The sequence below is a fragment of the Neovison vison genome, chromosome 2, assembly GCF_020171115.1.
Source record: "Neovison vison isolate M4711 chromosome 2, ASM_NN_V1, whole genome shotgun sequence".
Lineage (NCBI taxonomy): Eukaryota > Metazoa > Chordata > Mammalia > Carnivora > Mustelidae > Neogale > Neogale vison.
In genome coordinates, this window is record NC_058092.1 from 73,574,954 (window position 1) to 73,601,669 (window position 26,716).

The 26,716-nt window shown below is 46.2% G+C and overlaps 2 protein-coding genes and 1 pseudogene across 4 annotated transcripts in view; 2 read left to right on the top strand and 1 right to left on the bottom strand.

The window, feature by feature from the left end:
• The window catches only part of SELENOF (selenoprotein F), a 70,629-nt gene extending 53,089 nt beyond the window's left edge, over positions 1-17,540 (bottom strand). Inside the window, exons 1-2 of the mRNA XM_044238630.1 lie at positions 17,200-17,540; positions 1,180-1,347 (exon numbers count right to left, since the gene is read on the bottom strand). Coding sequence (XP_044094565.1) covers positions 1,180-1,347; positions 17,200-17,283 — 252 coding nt within the window. The 5' untranslated portion in view covers positions 17,284-17,540. The remainder of the gene's footprint in view (positions 1-1,179; positions 1,348-17,199) is intronic.
• LOC122901326 lies at positions 13,152-13,269 on the top strand (annotated as a pseudogene).
• A 394-nt stretch (positions 17,541-17,934) lies between the features above and the next one.
• The window catches only part of HS2ST1 (heparan sulfate 2-O-sulfotransferase 1), a 175,123-nt gene continuing 166,341 nt past the window's right edge, over positions 17,935-26,716 (top strand). The window contains exon 1 of one of the 3 annotated variants that reach the window (XM_044238631.1): positions 17,935-18,355. In XM_044238631.1, the coding sequence (XP_044094566.1) occupies positions 18,232-18,355 (124 nt within the window). In that variant the 5' untranslated portion in view covers positions 17,935-18,231. Of the gene's footprint in view, positions 18,356-18,589; positions 18,858-26,716 lie in introns of those variants that run through there. The other 2 variants (XM_044238632.1, XM_044238633.1) reach the window with 2 other exon arrangements.

The following is a 26,716-nucleotide window of genomic DNA, read 5'->3' on the forward strand; positions in this document are numbered from 1 at the left end:
CACTGAGCAGAGAGCCCGATGCGGGACTCAATCCCAGGACCCTGGGACCATGACCTGAGCCGAAGGCAGAGGCTTTAACCCAATGAGTCACCCAGACGGCCCTGCTTACTTTTTTAGAACGGTAAAACGATACTTGGTGTTATAAATAAACCTTACTACCTAGCAAGAATACAATTACAGAAAGCTTTACAGACTGTTAACACCTTGAAACAGAATTCAGTATGTACAAGTGAAAGAGAATGTGAAAAGGAAACCTAACAGAGATGCTAACTCTTTTTCTCATTCCAAACACAGGGGACTCACTGATTCAATTTTATCTGGCTTATATAAATGATCTTTTCAGGCTACTTCTTCATTTTAAAATGTATAGGGGCTTTTATGAAAAAATTTAAGAACTGAGTAAGTTAACTATTAATTTGAACAATGGGACAAAATAGTAGATTTTATTGGATAGTCAGAACTACCTATCCTTAGCTGTTTTCATGTGTTAAAGATGAGATTAGCTGTCTATTAATATTAGTAACAGCCATGTAAGTTAACAGACCATATTCTTTGTTAACTAGATAAAAAGTTTATTTATCACCTAGAATTATGTGCCAGGTAGTAGGTGCTATACTTTCCTTTTTTTTTTAAAAAAGATTTTATTTATTTATCTGGCAGAGAGAGAGAGAGAGAGGGAGAACATGCACGCATGAAAGAGAAAGCACAAGAGGGGTGAGGGGCAAAGGGAGAAGTAGACTCCCCCATGAGGAGGGAGCCTGATGCAGTGCTTGATCCCAGGACCCCTGGGATCATGACCTGAGCTGAAGGCAGATGCTTACCCTACTGAACCACCCAGGCACTGTAGGTGCTACACTTTCATCTCAAATTTCACTGTAAGACTGAGTTCTTATTACAAATGAATAGAAACATCTTCATGTGGCCAGAAGGATCCAAGCATGCTATAGTAATTTTGTAACCCCTCTGCTAAACCATGGTAGAATGGGGTCCTGGTATATAAACCCTAACTTTTCCTAGTTGCTTTAATTGGTCTAGTGGCCCAGAAAGAAATCAGTTGACTTTCTAAAACTACAAAATGCAAAAGCTAGGGATTTTATATTTAAGTTGATTAGGCAATTTAACATTTCACCATATCTTAACCACACCAACTAATGGAAGAGAGATACTAGAAAACAATACCTTTTTAGTTTCAAATTGTGCTTCTTCCTGACAGCATCCTCTACAGTCAGGATCCAACTGAAGCAGGTTAAACTGTCCAAGAAGATCACAAGAGCTGCAGAGCAAGTTGCTGGAGAAGCCCAACTCTCTGCAAGCCTCTGATGAAAACTCTGCCCCAAACGCAGACACCTGAAAATAAACAAAATGAGAAATAAAACATTATTCTATATTTATATTGGAAAACAATAATTCGTACATAAAACAGATTGAGGTAAGATGAATGAAATGACTTATGCAACCAATCAGAACAATCAGCAAAAGCAGGCTTTGAAAAATATCTGTTCTCTTCCCTTATCCATTCTCTCATGCATATCTCAGTGAATACAGTATACCTTCATTTAAGGTCAATCCCTCTACCTGTGGTTTGGAGCTTATCTTCTGCACTTCCATAGGGATTTAATTGGTAAAACTCAATTCTTCAGCCCATTCAAACCTTACGGTTTTAATTGCTCTCTCCACGTTCTGTCATCTCTGGATTGTTACTATAGTCTAGCTTCCGACCCTACCACTCAACTAAACTTGCCAAAAATCACTAAATAAAAAGGTATTCAAAAGGCTCCAGCTGTTCTTCCCATTGCCTGTCCTCCTTCTTAAGTGCTGTTTCCCATTTCTATTTCTGGCTCTCTGTGCTTTACATATTTTCTATAGATGACTGCATCTTCCCCAAGGCTTCAAATACCCACTTACTGAGAACTCCTGAGTCTTTTACTTGAGTGTCAAACTTCCAAAGCCAACAGTCTAACTGACCTCATTTATATTATATGTTCCATTGGCATAGCAAATTCAAGATCTCTGACACTGAAACTTACCTTTTCTGCTTAAATCTATTCCTCCCAATGTACTTAATAACTTAGTAAAATGGCGCTATTTTCCCGGACCATCTAGTTGCCCAGGCCAGCCATCCTAGATTCTATATTTTCTGCCATTCTTATAAACAATTAATTAACAAGCCTTGACAATTCCGTTTCTTAAAGAGCTTTCAAATCATTGCTTGCCTCAGTGGCTTAAAAGGTCATTGCCAGTCCTACCTTTATTTACTTCTCCAATCCCATTCTACTTTTCAACTATAATGAACTCCTGGAAGAATAAAATTCCTATTCATACATTTGCTCATACTTTTCCTACATCTAAGGCTCCTTTTCACCTTCTTAATTTCAACTTATTTCCAAGAACCTGATCAGTATCAGTCTTCAGTAAGCCCTCTGGGGCAGTGGGGGGTGGAGAGTCAGATCCTAATTTTTAGCCATAGTGCTTTTCAGAGAAATAGATTTGTGCACAGTTCTAAGACAGCATCACTCATCACACTACTATGTAAATGTAGAGTTGATTCCCTAGTACTGCGAAATCTTTTGACGCCAAACATTAAACTATTAATTACTCTTTTTTAAAGCATCTGTCCTAATTCTCATGCGTGCTGAACAAATGAACTGGTGAAAACTACAGCCTCAAGTAGGGGGAATTTCAGATTGTTTGAATGGAATTGGCTGATCGTTTAGATCAAACTTTATGTAGAGGGCCAGATAGTAAGTATGCTAGGCTTTGGTGGCTAAATGGTTTTTTGGTTTTTTTTTTTATGCAAACTTTATGTAGAGGGCCAGATAGTAAGTATGCTAGGCTTTGGTGGCTAAATGGTTTTTTGGTTTTTTTTTTTATGCAAACTTTATGTAGAGGGCCAGATAGTAAGTATGCTAGACTTTGGTGGCTAAATGGTTTTTTTTTTTTTTTTTAAATTTTTTTTTTCAGTGTTCCAAAATTCATTGTTTATGCACACACCCAATGCTCCATGCAATACGTGCTCTCCATAATACCCACCACCAGGCTCACCCCACCCCCACCACCCCACCCCCCAAATCCTCAGTTCTGTTGCAAATACTCAACTCAGGTACAAAGCACAAAAGCAGCACAGACAAAAGTAAGGGAGTGGGTGTCTTCCAATAAAACTTCACATAAATAGGGCCAGCTGGACTTGGCCCACCAGTAATAGTTTGTCAAACCTTCTTCAGGATGAACAAGGTAGATAAAAACCCAAGGGCATTTGCCAATGTAAAAAACCAAGGAGTTCTGGCATACTCTCCCAAAATGTTGATTATCCCATTGGTCTTGTGCCAGCCAGTCAATACCCTAATTTGATACCTTACACATCTTTCATTTTACCTCAGTAATAATGTGGAATGTATGTAATATTCAAAATAGATCGCAGCCCTGTGGGAGGCACTGAAGACACATGCTTCTGTACTAGTACTTTGATTAATTTCTTGATTAGTAAAGTGGTATGCTTGACCTATTTCACAGGTTAATTTGTATTTTCCACAGATGGCCACACCAATATATATATATCACCCCACGTGGTGTTCTTACAATGTGACTGGCACTCTTTTTTTTTTTTTTTAAAGATTTTATTTATGTATTTGACAGACAGAGATCACAAGTAGGCAGAGAGGCAAGCAGAGAGAGAGAGGAGAAAGCAGGCTCCCCGCTGAGCAGAGATCCTGATGCGGGGCTCGAACCCAGGACCCCGAGATCATGACCTGAGCCAAGGCAAAGGCTCAACCCACTGAGCCACCCAGGTGCCCCTGACTGGCACTCTTCTACTGAGAAGTTTATTTTCCCTTCCCTTGAATCTGGGCAGGGGCTTGTGACTGATTCTGACCAACAGAGTACAAAAGAAGGAATACTCTGTGGTTTTTGAGGGTAGGTCATAAAAAAAGGAAACAGCCTCTGCGTGGTCAGTACTCCTACACACTGTCTTTGCCTCTCCCAGAATACTCAACTTTGGAATTTAGCCACCATGCTGTAAGGTAACCTAAATCAGAGGGACGACATGGAGAATCCCATGTAGAGAGCAACTGAAGCCCCCAGCTGACAACCATCATTAATTAGACGTATGAATAAAGAACTTCATAATTCAGACCTTTTATCAGAGACGCCATGGAACACATAACTCACCCTGCTGTGACCTGTCTGAATTGCAGACCCACAGAATCTAAAAGCAAAATAATTGTTTTATACCAATAAAGTTTATGGTGATTTGTTTTTCAACCATGGTTAACAAAGGCAATAAAAGTGAAATCATTTTGAAACCATGAACTTGTTAATAAATATAAGAAATTGTTATTGCCAAAGCACATTTTACAAAACAAAAATTTCAAGTGAATGATCATGCAGTCATTTAATTGGTGTTATTATGGCATTTACTGTGCACCTACGGACAGGTGTCATATATATGCAAAATGTGTTTTTGGAGTCTGATGACATCTTGATTCAAATGCTAGCACGCAGCAATCTTACTTCTGAAATTCTGAATAGGAATAACTGTGATTTATCTAGCAGTTTTGAAGATTAAAGGAGAAAAAGTGAATGAAGCATCTAGTTTTCTACCCAGGACATAGTGGGTCCCAGACAGATGTTTGCATTATTCACTTTCTAGTACTCTTAAAAACCCTCTTAAGAAATACAAAACACTACTTATGTTTTAATTATTAGACATGGAATAGAAGAGAAGTGTAGTAGAGATACAAGGTTTACTTGAGTTTCATGAGTGAATTACTTCTTTCTAGCTCTTCTACCATTAGTTTTACAGACTCAAGGCTTTGTTTTTTGGGGGAGAGGAGAGGCAGAGATGGGGTGGCCAGAGAATCTCAAGCAGGCTCGATGCCCAGCACAAGCCCAACATGGGGCTCTATCTCACAACCCTGAAATCATGACCTGAACTGAAATCAAGAGTAAGATGCTTAACCAACTGAGCCACCCAGGTGCCCTGCTCTGAGGGATTTTAGTGAACAAATACGTATGAGGCACAATATGAAAAAAAAGAAACTAAAATAAGGTCTCTGTATTCCCTTTAGCTATATTCTTGGCATAGGAGCAGGGGGAGTGGAGGGATACAAACACACAAGGTATGGTACTGTTAAAATTGTGTATCTGTGTAATAGAGTATAAGAAATGATGACAGAATATGCAAGGGAGAGAGTATATCTGAATCTGCATATCTGGAGATGGTATGTAAATTAAGCTTTGCCTTTTAACTAAACACTTTAGGCCTGGTTGAGGAAGAACATGGTATGTGAGACAGGCTTAAAAAAAAAAAAAAGACCCCAATTCTTCACCTTATCTTTTGGCTCTTACAGCAGCGTTAAGTTCTGGGACTTAAGCCTGGCTCAACAAATAAGTATCAAGTGAAACAGGCCTTGTTAAGGAATGTTTAGGAGAACAGACTTCACCTTAAAATCAACAGGGAACCACTGAAGAATTATAATAAAAGTTTGAAAAAGATGACTGTGGATGCACTGTAGAGCTTGGATTAGAAAGGAAGAAAATGAAATATGGAACCCAGTTTAAGGAAACTGTTGGGGGAATTCCAGGCAAGCAAAAATGGTGGTCAGAATTTAGGTAGTGCCTGTGGATATAGAATTAAGTGGACTGGCTTGGAGATTTTCAAGGGTTTAATGACTAATTGGATTCAGAGAGTGAAAAAGAATTTAAAAAAGACTACTTGCTGGCTTGGGCAACTGGGAAACTTACAAAGCCAACCATTTAAGTTCTGACAGTTAGAAGAGTGAACTAGTAGGCTATTAATGCTAATGAGAGATATTGTGGCCCAAATGAGGGATTAACATTAAGTGCATGGATCTGAGTGATATTTAGGAAGTAAAAGAAAAAGAGTTGGCAATTGCCTGATGTAAGGTATATAAAAAAATGTCAAAGATGATACCCAACTTTTTGACTTATGTGTATGGTCATGGTAGTAGATTATTTAATGGCCATAAATCCCTCCTATCCTGGTATGTAATTTCTTTGCCAAGTTTGTCACTCCTCCTGTGCAAAGATGGAGTCTATTTCTCCATCCCTGAAATCTAGACCAGTCCTATGATTTACTTTGACAAGTATTGTGAGGTGGAAGTAACATATGTGATTTTCAAGGCTAGCCTTCAGGAGGCACTGCAGCCTTTTTGCTTTTCAGGAGCACTATTCTGAGACTGCCATAAAAAGAAGCTGGGCTGGAGGATGAGAGGTCACACAGAGGAGAACCAAGTCACCCTTGCTGACAGCACCAACTAAGAATGAAGCCATCTTGGACCTTTCAGTTCAGCCGTCCTACTAGCTGAACACAACTACATTACACGAGCCAGAGGAAAACAGGAACTCTACGGCAGTCCCACAAAATTATGAGAAATTGTTATTTTAAGCCAACAAAATTTGGGGTGGTTACACAACACTGATAATTAAAGACAGAGAAATCAGAAGTCAACGTGATATGTTATTCCTTACCTTTGCATGGTGGTAGACTCTAATTATCTAAGACTGGCAAAACAAGAACAACAAAAATTCTCCAGTAGAAAGTTTAGAGAAGGGTCTTTTGGTAATTTCCAAGGGGGCACCAAATGCCTGAATAACAAAGTACTATGATGCTAATTAGAGAAGTTAAAAATCCACCTGTAAGGTATGGTTGCAAAACAGGCAGGAACTTCAAACTCTTTGAGGAAAGAAAAGCATGGGCTGTTTATGGAAGTCTTTGGTAGAGGCATTAACTCCCCTAAATTGTGGTGAAGTCAATGAAACCATGTCTCCTAGGAGAAAACTGTTCAGCAGGCTCAGTAACGAAAATACCTGAAGAATTAAGCTGATTAATGAAACGTGTAAAAGCTTCCGCAGTGCCCAGAAAAAAAAGTTACTCACATAGCAAAATACGGATCGCAAGCTTCTTAGGAGACATAAACAAATACTAAGCTGTACATGAATGAACAGAAAAATAAGACAAAATTTGCCCTTCTCCACTCAAAGATTAAGAACGCGTCTGTTGGGTTAATGAAGAACGAGTTTAAAAAGTTGGCTAACACTGCCAGATTTTAAACGATAAGAAGGTTATCGTTTTAGAAAATCGATTTCAAAAATAAATTGTGCTTTAGTATAGAATAGCTCCTTTTATTGCAACAAGGTTGTTTAAAACCACAAACGGTACTGAAATGCATCCAGCAGCACGTGAGTAACAGAGATCGGAGATAAAAAGCTAACAGTGAATTAGAAACCACTGACAACTGAGAGAAAAAAGTTAACAGGAAGTGTTACCCGGGGTACACAGAAATGTACCCTGGACCACAGATATGGGAGCTTTCGTTTAAGATTTAGGGAGAGCCTTATCACGAAGAACGGTGGTCTCTTGTATTCTGCCCATTTAAAAACAATTTTCATTTCTTTCTAAGATTCACTGCTTTCTACCCGCCCCTCACCGTGAGGTTTATAGGTTGTTTTTAACTGAAACTCTGCAAAAGAAGTACAACTCAAGATACTCCGAAGTCAAGAGAAAGAACCGCTAGAAATCCGGGGCGGGAAAGGAAAAGCATCAAATGAGGAAAGATGCCACGTAGCATTCCGGTCGGACCAGTCCCTAAGAAAGTCCAGTCCTCCCACCCTCTCCAAGCGTGGCTACCATGTGTAAGGGTCTGCCCCTCCCAGAGGAACTTGCTTGTGGACCCTGAATGTAAGGGTGGGGCAGACTGAGTGGAGACATCCAATCAGTAGGCCGTATGTATATCCGCTGGGAAGGTTGAAATTCAATTGGCCACCTGTGTAGGGGCGGGGCTCAACCACCCCCATAAAGGTTGCTCTGCCAGGCTGCCAAGGGGGGCTCCTGCAGGAGAGCCCCGGGCTCCTGCAGGAGAGCCGGGGCTCCTGCAGGAGGGCTGGGGGGCTGCTGCAGGAGAGCAGCGGCTGCTACAGGAGAGCGGTGAAGTCGGCGGAGAGCGGTGAAGTCGGCGGAGAGCGGTGAAGTCGGCGGAGAGCGGTGAAGTCGGCGGAGAGCGGTGAAGTCGGCGGAGAGCGGTGAAGTCGGCGGAGAGCGGAGAAGTCGGCGGAGAGCGGTGAAGTGGAGCGGAGAGCGGTGGAAGTCGCAGAAGAGCAGGGGAGTCAACGGTGTATAGAAGAGCTGTAACAGCTCTTGTAAGAGCTATAACCGCGTTTGGCGGTCCAGCCTCCACCCTCCGGCGGCGGCCCCGAGCGCCGCCGCCTGCAGCCTCCGGCGGCGGCCCCGAGCGCCGCCGCCTGCACCCTCCGGCGGCGGCCCCGAGCGCCGCCGCCTGCACCCTCCGGCGGCGGCCCCGAGCGCCGCCGCCTGCAGCCTCCGGCGGCGGCCCCGAGCGCCGCCGCCTGCACCCTCCGGCGGCGGCCCCGAGCGCCGCCGCCTGCAGCCTCCGGCGGCGGCCCCGAGCGCCGCCGCCTGCAGCCTCCGGCGGCGGCCCCGAGCGCCGCCGCCTGCACCCTCCGGCGGCGGCCCCGAGCGCCGCCGCCTGCACCCTCCGGCGGCGGCCCCGAGCGCCGCCGCCTGCAGCTTCCAGCCTCCGGCCCCGAGCCGCCACCTGCAGCTTCCAGCCTCCGGCCTCGAGCGCCGCCACCTGCAGCTTCCAGCCTCCGGCCTCGAGCGCCGCCACCTGCAGCTTCCAGCCTCCGGCCTCGAGCGCCGCCGCCTGCAGCTTCCAGCCTCCGGCCTCGAGCGCCGCCACCTGCAGCTTCCATCCTCCGGCGGCGGCCCCGAGCGCCGCCGCCTGCAGCCCCCGGCGGCGGCCCCGAGCGCCACCGCCTGCAACCCCCGGCGGCGGCCCCGAGCGCCGCCGCCTGCACCCTCCGGCGGCGGCCCCGAGCGCCGCCGCCTGCACCCTCCGGCGGCGGCCCCGAGCGCCGCCGCCTGCAGCTTCCAGCCTCCGGCCCCGAGCCGCCACCTGCAGCTTCCAGCCTCCGGCCTCGAGCGCCGCCGCCTGCAGCTTCCAGCCTCCGGCCCCGAGCGCCGCCGCCTGCAGCTTCCAGCCTCCGGCCCCGAGCCGCCACCTGCAGCTTCCAGCCTCCGGCCTCGAGCGCCGCCGCCTGCAGCTTCCAGCCTCCGGCCTCGAGCGCCGCCGCCTGCAGCTTCCAGCCTCCGGCCCCGAGCGCCGTCGCCTGCAGCTTCCAGCCTCCGGCCCCGAGCGCCGTCGCCTGCAGCTTCCAGCCTCCGGCCTCGAGCGCCGCCGCCTGCAGCTTCCAGCCTCCGGCGGCGGCCCCGAGCACCGCCGCCTGCAGCTTCTAGCCTCCGGCGGCGGCCCCGAGCCATCGCCTGCAGCCTGCAGCCTCCGGCGGCCCAGCAGTCCAGTCGTCTGTGGTCCAGTTGTCAGCGGTCCCTCGACGCCTGCGGTCCTGAGACATCTGCGGTCCAGTTGTCAGCGGTCCCTCGACGCCTGCGGTCCTGAGACGTCTGCGGTCCAGTTGTCAGCGGTCCCTCGACGCCTGCGGTCCTGAGACGTCTGCGGTCCAGTTGTCAGCGTTCCCTCGACGCCTGCGGTCCTGAGACGTCTGCGGTCCAGTTGTCAGCGGTCCCTCGACGCCTGCGGTCCTGAGACATCTGCGGTCCAGTTGTCAGCGGTCCCTCGATGTCTGCGGTCCAGTTGTCAGCGGTCCCTCGATGTCTGCGGTCCAGTTGTCAGCGGTCCCTCGACGCCTGCGGTCCTGAGACATCTGCGGTCCAGTTGTCAGCGGTCCCTCGACGCCTGCGGTCCTGAGACATCTGCGGTCCAGTTGTCAGCGGTCCCTCGACGCCTGCGGTGCCAGCGGCCCTGCCCCGCACTCCAGGACCCTCAGCAGTGACACAGTGAGAAACGACCTAGATGTCAGCAACCTCATTGGGAGTAGGCTCGCCGGGGTCAAAGTTGTCATCTTTTATAAAAGAAAGCCCTGACCGGTCAGTGCGATTCATGATGCTTGGCGCGAAATAAAGCTTTGCTTGACCTTCGCTTTGTATCAGTCTCGTTCCTTTGATCACGGACCCTAACATTTGGGGGCTCGTCCGGGATCAAACGACGAGAACTGAGCCAGCATCAGAATTTTTAAGAAAAGCCTCCGGAGGTATTGGGTTTGGAGGTATTGGGTTTGGAGGTATTGGGTTTCGAGGTATTGGGTTTCGAAGTATTGGGTTCCGAGGTATTGGGATCCTATCCGTCTGTCTGGTTGGAGCTCCAGGGTATAGCCCACCGGGGAGAAGCTGGACGCAGCCATGCTCCCCAGGGCTGGAGTGGATGCGGGGACGCCCCATCCCTCTGCTGATAGATCGACAGGGGGTTCTAGTCCCCCTGGGCGGTCGGGGGGTTCGAGTCCCCCTGCGTGGTCGGGGGTTCGAGTCCCCCTGGGCGGTCGGGGGGTTCGAGTCCCCCTGCGCCGTCGGGGGGGTTCGAGTCCCCCTGCGCCGTCGTGGGGGTTCAAGTCCCCCTGGGCGGTTGGGGGTTCGAGTCCCCTGCCTTCCCTTTGACAGTTGAGGGGTTCAAGTCCCCTTAGACGGTTGGGGATAAAGATAGCCCCCACCAGTGGCAAGCTCTGGGTAAATTAAAAGTGCATAGAAATCAATGCACTCCATAAATTTGGTCAGGAGGACAAAGAGAAAAATCCGATTAGGAAATCCATTGAGCTATACAAAAACAAAAACAACACACCAAAGCTTATGGAATGCCATTAAAACAGTACTTAAAGGGAAATTATAGCAGTAAGCACCTGTTTTAAAGGATGAAGTTAAACTTCTACCTCATACAATATACAAAATTTTAAAAGGATCAGAAACTATACTGTACTCTATAAGGCAACTGATATATGCTATAATATTGATGACCCTTGAAAACATTAGGCCAAATTTAAGAAGCCAGTGATAAAAGACTACATGTATGATCCTGTTTATATGTGAAATGTCCAGAAAACTCAGATCTATAGGAAAAGAAAGTAAATTAATAATTACTTAAGATAGGTTGCCAAGAGATGGGAGTGACCAATGTTTGAATGGGGTTTCATTTAGGATGGTGAAAATGTCCAGAACTTGATTGGACACAATTCATACTTTTAAAGTATACATTTCAATAAACCATTTAAAGGTTATAGGAACTCTAAAGGAACAACAAATAGAAAGGTAAATAACAAGATAATAGGGGAATATGAAAAAGCTCATGGAGCTCAGGAAAGGAAGTCCCCCCCCCCCCTTCCAGCAGCAGGCTCTGGACGAGGGCCACTGGGGTTGTGGTTATTTGTTTGTTTTTGTCTTTTTGTTGTCTATTGTGTTTTGTTATGGTTGAAGGAATGTGGCAAGCAGAGAGTAAGGGGACGCTAGCTTTCATCTCTCTGTTCCTCATAATAGATGTGGGGCTTCTCCCTCACTCATTTTGTGTGTTAAGGGCTATAACGAGCTACCTAGAGTTAGTCAAATGCCGGGTTAAGGTGTCCAATGCTGATGCTCATTAGAGCCGGGCATGGAAAATAAGTGCCTAGTGGGCCACTTTTGGTAAGCAGAACTGGTACTGTGGGATGAACCAACCTCGAGACAGAGACTTTAAGGAATATTCCCAAGCAGCTGCCGAAACTTCTTTTGTTTCGGGGAATTCCTTGCCTTCTCTGGCCCGACGTGGACTGCCTGGCCCCTCCCCCTTGCTGGCAGGGAAAGCATGGCATCTGAAGTGGAATGGGCCCAGGTGGAACATGAGGTCTGTTGGCGAAGGGATGGCTGGGCTGATGGTTAACTGTCTGTTTCAAGGGTTTAATGAGTAATTGTTAAAGTGGCTTCCGAAGTCTTTGATAACCTGAAACTGTGAAGGGTTGCTTGAATGACAAATGGAGTTAAATTTGTTGGACATCTAGATCCTAACCAAATGGGATGAAATGCTAGGGCGCTGTTTGCTGGAACTGGGTTTGTACTTTTGAAATCTGCTGGTGAACACATTCTGTGCTTAACTGATTGATAAATTTGCCATCTAAAGAATTCTGTTGTAACAACTCACCATTGGTTTATATTTAGTCTTAAGTAGAGGGTAAGGTATTTCTAAGAGTACAAAATTCTGTTAAGTGTAATTAAGACTGATGGAAATGAGAAAAGCAACTCTGTATGTAAAAAGTAGGAGATATGTAAAAGAGAGATAAACAGCCCTAAGGCCACTGTCAGAGCTAAATCCATTCGTAAAAGAATGGAAGGGGAGACTGATCACCTCCCATTAGCCAGGGATACCAAAAGGGGAGGATGTCCAACCTGTTTGAATCTGGAAAATGCCTGACTGTGTCTCTATGGCTCCACCGCTTCCACTATGGAGTCTGAATGGACTGCACCCTAAATCTTGCAGGGCTTCATATGGCATAACGGTCATCTACTCCGTGGAGTAGCCCAGTCCAGGGTTTATACAGACAGACCTTAAATAAGACGCTCCTAAGTTCCCACGAGGGACACGAGCAGGACAGCATCCAGGGACAGCCCTGCTCTAATGGCAGAGCAGATCACAGCTGTTCTCTCTGGGCTCCTCCACCCAGAATCTGAGAGATGGAACAGGGGAAATTCTGTGCAATGAATTTGGACTCTGCTTAGCACCTCTGTGTTGGCTCTCAGCCCTAGAAAAACGAGAGCCTGAGGGTCCACTTTGAGTCTAGGAAGCCATCTTCCAAGAGGAAGAAAACTCTCTGAAGCTCCGTGAGCTGCTCGTCCCTCTTCTCTGATGTCTGGACTCGATGGGTCACACAAGGGCCTATGGGAGGAGCTCGGGAGTCAAGGCTTCAAATCTTGGCCATCGGAGACTGCCAGGGACCTGACCCGATTGATACACGTGCAGCTGCTGGCACGTTTCTGAATATGCTGGCTCTCTGCAGCCTCTGCATCTTTGAACAACATGTCCATCTGTCTGAAACATCATTCTGTTCCAAGCACTTAGAAACCCTCCACTACCTCCTCCTTTGTACAGAATGGGTATGACCACAAGGCATCAGTAGCCCAAGAAGGCCAGGGGCCAATGTAACTATGAACGAGAGAGATATGGTAGCTAACCAAGCCTGGACAAATTAAGGTAACAGTAGGGTATGAGAAAGTTCAGCTTCCTCCAGCAAGGGGAGGATGGTTCCATGTTATATAGGGTGTCACGTACACTCATCTGAGAATATCGGGTAAGAACCTTATGATTGTATACGGCCATACCACCCTGAAGGCGCCAGATCTCGTCTGATCTTGGAAGCTAAGAAGGGTCGGGCCTGGTTAGTACTTGGATGGAAGACTGCCAGGGAATACCGGTTGCTTTTGCTTTGCTCTCCAAGAGGGAATTTCTTGGGACGGTGGGCTACTGCAGGCTGTGGATGCTACCTTCACGGAGATGGCACAACCTCTCTACGAACTGGCTAAGGGAGGACTCACTATGGTAGAGTGTGGACAGCTGAGGCAGAAGGAGCATTTCGGGAATTACAAAGAGCCTTACTGTGTGCCCCAGCATTGGTCATCCCAGATGTTACCAAGCCCTTCCACTTGTATGTGAAGGCAGGGCTGACTAAAGAAGTTTTGACTCAGACTCTAGGGTATGGTGAAGGCCAGTGGTCTATCTTAGCAAGAAACTAGATCCAGTAGCAGCTGGGTTCCCCCTTTGCTTCTGCATAATTGCTGCCATGGCCCTCCTAGTCAAGGATGCATGCAAATTGACTCTGGGTCAAAATCTCATATTGACCACCACCCACGTTATCAAGGGCCTTCTCCGGACTCCACCAGACCAATGGATGACGAACGCCCGGGTAACGGGGTATCAGGCCCTTCTCCTCAATGAACCAAAAGTGGCCTTCCGACCCCCAGCAGTGCTAAATCCAGCCACACTGCTGCCAGAAGAGCTAGCTGACCACACGACTGTGGGGAGGTCTTAACCCAAGTCACAGGAATAAGGCCGGATCTCAGAGACACTCCCCTCCCGGATGCGGAAATGACTCTGTTCACAGAAGGGAGTAGTTACATGGTCAGTGGAAAAGAGGTATGCGGGGGCTGCAATGGTTTCTCCTGGGCAGAGACTCTGGATGTCAGCCCTGCCACATAGGATCTCGGTGGAAAAGCAAAGCTGATTGCATTCACCAAGGCACTACAGATGGCCGAGGCCACAGGCACTAACTGGAAACTACAATGTGCCTACTGGCCCCAGAGCTCTGAGCAAGGAGAATGAACCAGACTCTCGAAAAGACCTTGACAAAGTTAATTCTGGAGGCTGGCGGTGGATAGAAAATCTCCTTCATTTTACTCTCAGGGCACGATGTAATAAACAAGGTGACCCCATTTAAAATAATGTTTGGGAGCTCTGTCCTAGGTTACAGGAGGTTGCCCTAGCAGAAATGACTGATCAGTCTATACCCCAGTCACTGCAGGCATTACAGTCTGTCTTAAAAAGAAGGGATCCAAACTGCCTATACTGGAACAGAGACGGTGGAACCACATCCTTACCAACCCGGGGACTTGGTTTGGATACGTCGCTATCAAGTGGGGAATTTGGAGCCTCGTTGGAAGGGACCATTTACTGTTATCCTAACCACCCCCACAGCAGTAAAAGTGGAAGGCATCAGGGCCTGGGTTCATGCGGGTCATGTCAAACGAGCTGAGAGTAAGGATGCCCTCCAGAAATGGGAAATGCAGCCAAAAGACCCTGCTGACCATAGACTAAGACTAAAGAAACTGTGAGTGTATTGTTGCTATACTAAAGAAAATTGGGGCGATAAAATGTTAGTCTTATATGTTCAATATAAGGTAGAACCATCTGAAAAGTCAAGGATTTGACTAATCTCCAAAGAAAAGGGGGGAATGTAAGGGTCTGCCCCTCCCAGAGGAACTTGCTTGTGGACCCTGAATGTAAGGGTGGGGCAGACTGAGTGGAGACATCCAATCAGTAGGCCGTATGTATATCCGCTGGGAAGGTTGAAATTCAATTGGCCACCTGTGTAGGGGCGGGGCTCAACCACCCCCATAAAGGTTGCTCTGCCAGGCTGCCAAGGGGGGCTCCTGCAGGAGAGCCCCGGGCTCCTGCAGGAGAGCCGGGGCTCCTGCAGGAGGGCTGGGGGGCTGCTGCAGGAGAGCAGCGGCTGCTACAGGAGAGCGGTGAAGTCGGCGGAGAGCGGTGAAGTCGGCGGAGAGCGGTGAAGTCGGCGGAGAGCGGTGAAGTCGGCGGAGAGCGGTGAAGTCGGCGGAGAGCGGTGAAGTCGGCGGAGAGCGGAGAAGTCGGCGGAGAGCGGTGAAGTGGAGCGGAGAGCGGTGGAAGTCGCAGAAGAGCAGGGGAGTCAACGGTGTATAGAAGAGCTGTAACAGCTCTTGTAAGAGCTATAACCGCGTTTGGCGGTCCAGCCTCCACCCTCCGGCGGCGGCCCCGAGCGCCGCCGCCTGCAGCCTCCGGCGGCGGCCCCGAGCGCCGCCGCCTGCACCCTCCGGCGGCGGCCCCGAGCGCCGCCGCCTGCACCCTCCGGCGGCGGCCCCGAGCGCCGCCGCCTGCAGCCTCCGGCGGCGGCCCCGAGCGCCGCCGCCTGCACCCTCCGGCGGCGGCCCCGAGCGCCGCCGCCTGCAGCCTCCGGCGGCGGCCCCGAGCGCCGCCGCCTGCAGCCTCCGGCGGCGGCCCCGAGCGCCGCCGCCTGCACCCTCCGGCGGCGGCCCCGAGCGCCGCCGCCTGCACCCTCCGGCGGCGGCCCCGAGCGCCGCCGCCTGCAGCTTCCAGCCTCCGGCCCCGAGCCGCCACCTGCAGCTTCCAGCCTCCGGCCTCGAGCGCCGCCACCTGCAGCTTCCAGCCTCCGGCCTCGAGCGCCGCCACCTGCAGCTTCCAGCCTCCGGCCTCGAGCGCCGCCGCCTGCAGCTTCCAGCCTCCGGCCTCGAGCGCCGCCACCTGCAGCTTCCATCCTCCGGCGGCGGCCCCGAGCGCCGCCGCCTGCAGCCCCCGGCGGCGGCCCCGAGCGCCACCGCCTGCAACCCCCGGCGGCGGCCCCGAGCGCCGCCGCCTGCACCCTCCGGCGGCGGCCCCGAGCGCCGCCGCCTGCACCCTCCGGCGGCGGCCCCGAGCGCCGCCGCCTGCAGCTTCCAGCCTCCGGCCCCGAGCCGCCACCTGCAGCTTCCAGCCTCCGGCCTCGAGCGCCGCCACCTGCAGCTTCCAGCCTCCGGCCTCGAGCGCCGCCACCTGCAGCTTCCAGCCTCCGGCCTCGAGCGCCGCCACCTGCAGCTTCCATCCTCCGGCGGCGGCCCCGAGCGCCGCCGCCTGCAGCCCCCGGCGGCGGCCCCGAGCGCCACCGCCTGCAACCCCCGGCGGCGGCCCCGAGCGCCGCCGCCTGCACCCTCCGGCGGCGGCCCCGAGCGCCGCCGCCTGCAGCCTCCGGCGGCGGCCCCGAGCACCGCCGCCTGCAGCTTCTAGCCTCCGGCGGCGGCCCCGAGCCATCGCCTGCAGCCTGCAGCCTCCGGCGGCCCAGCAGTCCAGTCGTCTGTGGTCCAGTTGTCAGCGGTCCCTCGACGCCTGCGGTCCTGAGACATCTGCGGTCCAGTTGTCAGCGGTCCCTCGACGCCTGCGGTCCTGAGACGTCTGCGGTCCAGTTGTCAGCGGTCCCTCGACGCCTGCGGTCCTGAGACGTCTGCGGTCCAGTTGTCAGCGTTCCCTCGACGCCTGCGGTCCTGAGACGTCTGCGGTCCAGTTGTCAGCGGTCCCTCGACGCCTGCGGTCCTGAGACATCTGCGGTCCAGTTGTCAGCGGTCCCTCGATGTCTGCGGTCCAGTTGTCAGCGGTCCCTCGATGTCTGCGGTCCAGTTGTCAGCGGTCCCTCGACGCCTGCGGTCCTGAGACATCTGCGGTCCAGTTGTCAGCGGTCCCTCGACGCCTGCGGTCCTGAGACATCTGCGGTCCAGTTGTCAGCGGTCCCTCGACGCCTGCGGTGCCAGCGGCCCTGCCCCGCACTCCAGGACCCTCAGCAGTGACACAGTGAGAAACGACCTAGATGTCAGCAACCTCATTGGGAGTAGGCTCGCCGGGGTCAAAGTTGTCATCTTTTATAAAAGAAAGCCCTGACCGGTCAGTGCGATTCATGATGCTTGGCGCGAAATAAAGCTTTGCTTGACCTTCGCTTTGTATCAGTCTCGTTCCTTTGATCACGGACCCTAACACCATGCAGGACCGAATGTTTCGTATTCCTCAGCGCAACATTCCCCACTCGCCCTGGGCTGCTGCGGAGATGATCTCCACTTACCGCTTGAAGCACAGCAGCCAAGAGCAACCGCAGCGCAAACGCCGGCCGGAGCGACCCAACCGACCCAGCCGCCATCGTTACCATCTTCCGTAGGTTTTCCTACTGCCCGGAGGACCTCTCAGCTAGGGGCGTCCACTCCAGAGCCTTATCCAAAACAGTCTGTTAAAGGCCGTTGTTACCCAGTCTCTTACTCTTCAGAGACAGGTATTACCTAGAAGTATACTGAAACTTAAAGATAGTCAAATATCTTTATATTTAATATAAATACAAAGTCGCAGGGTCCTTCCGAAAATCCCTATCAGGCATTTTCCTAAACTCCCCAAACCTGTACGACTCCGAGCGCCTTCCTTTTATTCAGGACAATTCGTCAAGCGGCCAAGAAGCCCCGCCTTCGCCGATTTCAGCCCGCCTCCTTTACCCAATCGAATGCCGCTTTGGTTGACACCCAAGGCAAAGGAAACCAACCATAACACGAACCAAGAGCGAGGCTTCGGGTTTCTTCGGTCCAATAGGCACAACTGAACTCGAGCCGAGGGTGGAGCCTCCGGTTGCCGAGCAGCGTACGTGGATGCGTGCGCGTGGTGGCGGAGGGGGATGGGCGGGGGCGGAGCAGAGGGCGGCGCAGTCGCAGCCGCAGCACTGGCGGAAGAGCGCGCGGCCGCGAGCAAAGGAGGGAGGGAAGGAAGGAAGAGAAGGAGGCGGGCAGGCAGGCGGGCGCGGGGGTCGGGGACTGAGGCAGTAGAGAGGCGAGAGCCCGGCAGCCGCTTCGCGCTGTGTTTGCTGCGCGGGCTTTTGGAGGGGGCGGCCGTTGAGTGGGTCCAGGAGAAGCGGGCACCGGCGGCGTTGGTACTGGCGCCTGGGGGCGGGGGACTGGGGCGGCGAGAAGGGGGGGGTCGCTGCGGTGGTTCTCTTGCTGTCGCGCTCTCCCTGCCTTTCTCCCCGCTCGGTGGGCTGCCCCCCGGCGTGTCACTCGCCTCCGGGGCCCCGCTCCCCGCCCCCCGCGGTATGTCTTGATCCCGAGCAGCGGGTTTCATGGGGCTCCTTAGGATTATGATGCCGCCCAAGTTGCAGCTGCTGGCGGTGGTGGCCTTCGCAGTGGCGATGCTCTTCTTGGAGAACCAAATCCAGAAACTGGAGGAGTCCCGATCAAAGCTAGGTAAGGAGCAGAGCCACTTCGGGGTGAGTGGTGTGCAAGGGGCCGGGCCAGGGAGGCATGTCCAGTTGCTCCGGTCGCAACCTGCGGTCTGGCTGGGGCAAGAGGGTGAAAGAGCTTGCTTGCAACGAGAGCTGGGACTGGGGGCATCGAAAACACAAGCTCCAAGAATGGTGTGAATTAAGCTTGAGTGAGGCGCTGGGCTCGCCAGGTCACGGGGCAGAGGTTGCTAAGGTGAGCTTTCCCGTGCCTAAGGGTTACCAGAAGTAGGCATTTCACGGGGGAGAAGCAAGAGAAGACCGAACTCGGTAGGGAGCGGGAACTGCTGGAGGAGGCAGGAACGCTCAGCCTTCTGTGTTTTTCTGAGTCTACGGAAAGCCCCGGCAGTGCTAGTCGAGGGGTATTCTAATTTGAGGTGTGGGCACCTGGATACAGATCTTTTGTGGACCAGGAGGTTCACCAAAGGATGGATGGCCGGAAATGGAGGGAGATACTGGGAATCATGGTGAGTAAAAGAAATACACTGTAGTGAGTTGCACTCTTGTGCTGGGGGCAGCAAGGGACCACACAACCGACAGGAGAAGTAGGCTGCCAAGGTAGAACCGGAAAGCAAATAAAAAGCTTCAAGCGTGCTACTGAAAGGAGGCACGAGGCTTTTAAGTACTTTTTTTAGTGAGCGAAATTTTATTAATATTTTGGGCTTCAGAATAGGAATGTTTGTGTATGTGGCCCCCAGCGATGTTGATGGAGTGCGTTTAGGAGAGAAGGGAACGCTGAAGGGGAATTATAGTGAGATTTAAGTTGGTGGAAAGAAAAGTAAGATTATGCAATAAATAAACCATATGCTTAAGTACCTTAAGGAGTCAACAGTGCTTACTTTAATGAGAAAAGGGGTCTGAAGTATGTAATGTTGGAGTATGAAGTTATGAAAAACCAGAAAAATTCATAGATAATAGGTACTTTCGGATTAGTAGGAAACTTTGGCATTTGGGAGGAGTTTGGGATGGGGGAGGGAGTGTTAAAAGAATGTGATACATTTTGATTTAAAAATGTATATGGCAGTTTAAAAATCAGCTCAAGAGACTCCAGGTTGAATATGGAAAAGTAATATGTTTTTATGTGTATACTTTCACCTCAGCATTGTTTTAAATACTTTTTGAGAAGCACGCAATAAAACACCAGCAGCAAAATCATTTAGACTGAGTAACAGCTAGATGCTCCTGTGGGTGATAACATTAATGAAAAATGTATTAGTAAATAATTGTAATATTAGAAGTATAGCTGCCTATTTGCAGTTTTGGCAGATTTTGCAAAAAGCCTTGGAAACATTTTAAAGAACAGTCTATCAAAGAGTATCAAATATATCTAATTGAAGTGCAACCAAAGTTGAAGAAGGAGCTCAGATAATTCCATTCCTCAATCTAGGGTAAAACTTACCCTATACAGTTTTGAAGATATATAAAATTTATTTACCATGATTTTATTAATTACGTGTCTTGTGTGATGGAAAAAATTACTCACCTTAAACTTTGAATGTTGGCCAATACACTTTTCCTTTTTGTTTGGGTCCACTTAGCATTTGGGATCATTTTCTGGCCTCTTTGATGTTCCAATTTTACAGAAAAAAATGACTCCATTTATAGAAATTTGGAAGTTATATTAAAATTAAGATTTGTATTTTTTCTTTGTTGAATCACTGTTATTTCTTGAGCACATTACAGTGGCTAGAATAACTTCAATTTTTTATTTTCTTTTTTTGCCTCAGATTTTTTTTCATAACACTTGAAAGTGGTTTCCATAGATACAGCCTAATTGATTTTAAAAAGAGGATTATCTTAACATGTGGAAAGCCACAGGTAGAAAATAAGGTGGTTTTTTTCCCATGATTTTTTACAAGAAACCTTTAAATTCTATCAGAAATAATAAAAAGAGACCAAATAACATACTCAAAAAAGAGCCAAAAAAGGAGCTCGAAACAAAACACTTGAAGGAATGAATAATGCTCTGGAACTGCAAAAATATGGCAGGTGAAATGTATGACTTTATGTCAGCAGTCTTAATTTCTTGAAAAGAAAAGTCTTTACAAAAAACAGTACAAAAACAGATGTTACCAGTTAGTAGGCAGAAGGCATAGTTTGACAATCAGACTCTGTACTAGGCACTTCCATATGTGATATTCTTATGTAATCTTCCAAGAACACCATAGAAAGCTATTTTTACAGATGCAGGAATAGGCTCAAGGGTTATATAACTTGACCACATAACTAATAGTGGCCGAGTCAGGATTGGAACCCAGGTATGTGTGATTCTAAATCAAGTGCTTCTTTAATTATACCAGGTTGCTTGGGACTTTATATTGACATTACACTAAGATTTAGCAGTTTGAATAGAATTTTTAAACAGTAATATCAATGTTTAATTGCATTTATTGCTAAGAATGAATATAATTCTGGAAAAATCTGATTTCTGATGCAAAGAAATTGGTTTAGTGTAATGTTTGCTTGTTTGTATCCAAATAATGAACATAATTATATTACCCAATGAAGCAACTGAAATAAGTTATTTCTGTTGTAGGAGAAAAAAAGTCTGCATTTATTTTCTGTAACTGTTAAGCTTTCTGTAAGCTTATGCATAAGTTAAAAATTTACACAGTCAAATCTATCAATTTGGGCAAGTAGGTTTCTTCTGTTATTTGAGAAGATTGTCTCCAACCAAGATTATATGCATTCTCTGTATTTTGCCATAGTATCTTATAATTTTTATTTTTTACATTTAGTTCATTAAAGCATTCATATATTTATAGAGATTTATTGTCATTTCTTTCAATGAATAGCAACTATGGCAAATAATATACTAATAATTCATTTCCCACTGTATGTTATGGTTTTTTTTTTATAAATTACAATTCCTTTTTTCATATATTAAATTTTCCTATGTTTTTGGATTGATTTTGGACTCCATTTTTTCCGACTAATTACGGATTCTCTAAACTTGCAAGACCTATATATAGGTTTCAAGACATCCATGAATTCCCTGAAATTATATGTGTAGCTTTCATCATATTTGCAAAGGCATATGTGATCCCTTTAATGGTAGGAAACACTGACTTGCAGTAGATTGTTTGTATTTAATGAATACAGTTTTTTTTATTTCTTAGCTTTTTAAAAGTTTTTTTCTATTTCATTGCTTTTCTTTGCCTTTAGTATTAATATATTGTAACATGAAGCTTGTGAGTTACATTTAGGATACAAATACTTTTGTTATGAAAGAAGTTCTGTGGGGTATTATGTTGAAAAATTTCATTTTACTAAAATGTATACTTAATTTTTCTAATGAGATATGGAAGATGACACGGAGTTGATGAAAAGTGTTACTTAGCTTACTACTTAGCTTTCAGAATTGTGTATCAGGATTTGTTGCTTTTACAAAGTAGTTTTTTCGGAATCTCAAGAGACACCTGTTGCTAATGTTGACTGATGGAATAGTGCAATGAAACTTCTGTTACATAAATGTTAGAATTAATATGCTTTATTATTAATTTTCTATAGGGTCTAAGGATTTAAAATAATATTTGCTGTTCAAATGCTTCTAACACCGCTGTGTGAGTTTGTGAATACCTTAGGACATAATCTTTTAAATGAGGACAGTAACTCAGAATGGACTATTTAGTCCTCTTCATTGGTGAAAATTATGTTACTGTCTGTGTTCTTAAAATCCTCCTAAACTAATGAACTAACTCCAGGAGTGAGATTGAGACTGCTCTTTGGAATTTGGTAGTATTTAAAGTGTCTAAAATGATTCAACAGTACCTGTAATGTTGCCAAGAATGATAGATTTCTCTACTTCTGAAATTGTTTGAAAAATTCACAGGAGTTTTGAAGACTTTGGATTAATTGGAATGCAGTTATTCTAAAATTGCTAATTAGTGCCTCACTTATGAGTCCTGGATAGGATATCTAGTGCCATCCATGAGTAATCACTAGAAACAATTGGTCTCAATTAAGGTAATCCCAGGAAGTCGGTCTACCACTCTGTTAAGACTTGGAATAGCTTTTTGGCCCCTAGTGGAATTGAACCAATAATGAATATTCAAACACTGCTCTCCGGAAGTCTGCTTTTGAGGGAAAGCTTATAGATACCTGGACTTGCCAGTCATGGTTCAGTATAGCCTAATTACTTACAATTTTCTACCCACCTACTAGTAACTGTTTATTTACTCCACCTTTCTCCCTGTTAACTAGATTATCTGCCTGTTGGACCACTTGTGCACCTGATCCACTTTCCTAACCTACAAAGCATGATTCCAGAAGTTTTCCTTCATTCTCCTATAATCATTACTTCTCTTTCTGCTTGAGCATTCTCACTAGCATATGGACATGCTATTATTTCTCCCACCCAAAAACCAAAGCAGTAGTGTCTCTTGACTACCCTTTTCTTGGCCAACCTCAGTTCCATATTTTAGCTTCCCTTTGCAGTAAAACTAAAACCTTGTCTCGTCTTACTCTAATTGTCTGACTCAACAGTAATTTCCTTAAGCCCTTGGTCAATTTTTGTTCTTCATTTTATTTGACCTGTCAGTGGGATTTGACACAATTGGTCACTTCATTTTTGGTAAGTTTTCTTTACCTTGCTTCCAAGATACCATACTCTTGGTTTTCTTCCCATCTCATTGGTGGCTGTGTTAGGCTCTCCTTTTCTCCTCAACCTCTTAGCATAAGCACAACCCAGGGCTCAGTTCTAGGAACTCTTCTCAATTTATTCTCCCTTAGTGGGTGACATATGCTGACAACTTCCAAATACATATTTCTAATTCAGGCCTATTTCCTAGGAATTTGGCTGCTCACTTGAGTTTGGCTTTGAGTGATTAAGACCTCTCAAACTCGTGGTGTCCAAAATGGATTTTCTGATAACTCGGTCCACTGCCTCATCCAACCTGAATCTATTTTATCTTTGACCTTCCCTATCTCAGTTGATGGCAGCTCTATCCTTTCGGTTGCCAGGGTTTTACTTGACTTTTCTTTTTTCACATTCTGCATTTAATCTGTCAGAAAAATCCTGTTAGCTTTACCTTCAAATATTTCTAGAATATGACTACTACTCAACACTTGTACTGTTATCGCCCTAATTCAAGATACCGTCATCTTTTCCCTGGATTACTGCCATGTCTTAACTAGTCTGCTGCCACACTTGCCTTTCTACAGGCTTTTTTTTGGTCTCCTTCTACAGACTATTCTTAATATAACAGCTAGAGTGATCCTTTTAAGATGTAAATCAAATCATGTCACTGGGCATAAAACTTTTTGGAAGCTTCCTGTTTAGAGTGATGCTAGCTGCTTTTAAAACAAAGCCCCCAGATTTATTGGCTAAACATGGCAAATGACTTTTTTTTCCATTCACTTACTAGACGATCATTTTGGTGGATGGTTTTCTTCTACATGGGTGATTGATTCAGGGTCTTGGGTACTTCCTGCCATGAAGGGCATGAAAAGGTTAAGGAGGCCCACCCTAAGCTTTTTTGGCCTCTTTTATCCTTAGTTTATTGATAAAGACTGTTCACTGTGTGCAAGGGGTGAGGTTGGGAAATAGGGTTTTTAGCTGGCAGTTACTGATCAGTTATAACTGTGTATTATGGAAGGGGGCAACATACATTTGAATTTCTAGAATCTCTTTGCATAAATCCTAAAATTTATTTAGGTTTGTTTTATGCCTCAGTATATAAACTCTCTTAGTTAAGTGTTCTGTGTGAACATGAAAAATGTATATTGTGTTGTCATAGGGTGGAGTATGCAGTACATGTCAATTAGGTCTAGTTGGTTGGTAAAGGTGTTCTGTCTCCTTGATTTTCTTCCTGCCACTTGTTCCAGCAATTATAGTGAGAGGGATTTTGAAATCTCTGATAATAATTGTGAATTTCTCTATTTTTGCTTGAAGCTCTGTTACTTTTTGCTTCATGTATTTTGAAGTACTATGATTAGGTGCATAAATGTGTAGGAATGTAATGTCTTCTTGACTTAATTAACCCCCTTTTCATTATGAAATGTCCCTTTTTATCCTTGGTAATATTTTTTGCTCTGAAACTTACTTGGTCTGATTAGCCACTTCAGTTTTCTTTTGATTAGTGTTAGCATGATAATCTTTTCCCACTCTTTGATGTTAACCTGTTTGTCTTTTTATTTAAAGTGGATTTCTTGTAGGCAGCATATAGTTGGGGCTTGAATCCGTTTCATAATCCCCCTTGTAAATGGTGGTGTTTAGAACATTTACTATTGTAATTATTGATATGGCTGGGTTTGAATATGTGACTTACTATTTGTTTTCTATTTGTTCCATCTGTTCCTTTTTTCCCTTTTTCTCTTTCTGGCTTCTTTAGGATTAAGTATTTTGTTATTACATTTTATCTCATTTGTTGACTTAGTGGTACACTTTTTTGTGATTTTTTTTTTTTTTGTGATTGCTTTAGGGTTTATGGTATACATTATACTATGTCATGTATAAGAATCTTATACTTCTTTTTCTCTTGCCTGGCTTTTTGCTCTTGTTATTATATGTCTTATTTTTGCAATCAGTTTATTTAAACTTTTTTTTAACTTCTTAAACTTATTTAAACAATCAGTTATCTCTTAAAGAGAGTAAAAATTCCTGTTTTATGTTTACTCATCCATTTTCCATTCCCAGTGCTCTTCATACCTTTGTGTAGAATGCAGGTTTTCATCTGGTACTATTTTCCTTGATCCTGAAGGATTTCTTTTAAAGTTATACTGGGGCGCCTGGGTGCCTCAGCTTTTAAGTGTCCGCCTTCAGCTCAGGTCATGATTCCAGGGTCTTGGGATCAAGCCCTGCATTGGGCTTCCAGCTCAGTGGGGAGCCTGATTCTCCTTCCTCTGCCTTTCCCCACTGCTCATTCTCTCTGTCTCAAATAAATAAAATCATTTAAAAAAGATAGTTACACTGCAAGTCTACTGGTGATGAATTTTTTTTCACTTTTGTATGTCTAAAAAAAGCCCCTAGTTGCCTTAGATATTTTTGCTGGGTATAGAAGTCTACATTAATATATATTTTTTCTTCCAGTACTTTAAAGATGTTGCTCCATTGTCTTGGCTTATGTTTCTTAAGAGGCTGCATCATTATTATCTTTGTTCAGCTGTACATGATATCCTTTTTTCTTTTCACTGCTTTTAAGATTTTCACTAGGTTTTAAGTTTACTAAAATGGGCCTTGCTGTAGTTTTCTTCATGTTTTAGTATGTTATCTTAGTTAATACTGTTGATACAGTGTATGTGTTACTTTGGTTAATAGTAACTCTTAAAAGATAAGAATTTTAAAAATCTAGCTGCACAGTGTAAATATCATAACTGAAATCCTACTGCAAAAATGAATTTTTATTTGGTCTTCCGTAAAGAGTTGTAAACTCGACCCTATTTTTACTCATCAGAAAAGAGCTTAGTGATTAATTAGGGCTGTCTATGGTTTTTTTCAGTTTCTAAGATGTGATGTAAAAGGAAAATATCTTAAGTAGTCAGTGATAAATATAATATTTTGAATGTAGGGAAGAATGTTGGAGCTTTGAGTAAATTGAGTTGAATTAAAATTGATAAAATCCTCCTTCAGCCTTGCATTTAACTTAGTTTTAGCTTTGTCCATATCATACCAAAACTAGTTCAGTTGCTTTAGATGTGGAGATTGTTGATCAAATACAACTGAGAAGTTTGTGATTATTTTGTATTTAGATTTTAGGAAGCTGCTTCTAATTGCCAGCATTTTTTATTTCACTGTAGTATTTTTTTTTAGTAAAATACAAGCATCTCCAGTAAAGTGTTTCATGAGCCCTGTATGTGACACACCTGTGGCAGAAAGCCAGTTTAGCTCAATTGTTTCTTCCATAGAAGAGCTGATTAGAAAAACTGGCTTGACATGGCTTGACATGATCTTAAGGTATATTTCAGTGGACAGCTTCTTCATTTTGTTAAATAGGATAGAAAAAAAAACATTCACCATTGTCCTCTAGAACATAAATTTCTTATCTTCCCTTTATGTTTTGAATATTGAAACAAAATGATATTTTATTGTCTCAAATGATATTTTATTGTCTTAAAGTAGATTTCTGAGCAAAGAAAATTAGGAGTATGTGTAACTTTTGCTCCTGAACCTGGGAATTGTCAGTGAGAGTCTCTCCCTGATTTGGGGTGAATCTATCCAGGAATGTCTGATTGATGAGATACCATTATGCTCTCTTTCTCTTCTGCCCTAGGTTAGAACTCTGACTAATTAAGCTTGTGACTAACAACAACTCGTCTTTCTCATGACCACTCTAACTTCCCTTTGATCTTTTTTTTTTTTTTTTTTTTTTTAATCTCTTCCTTCTTA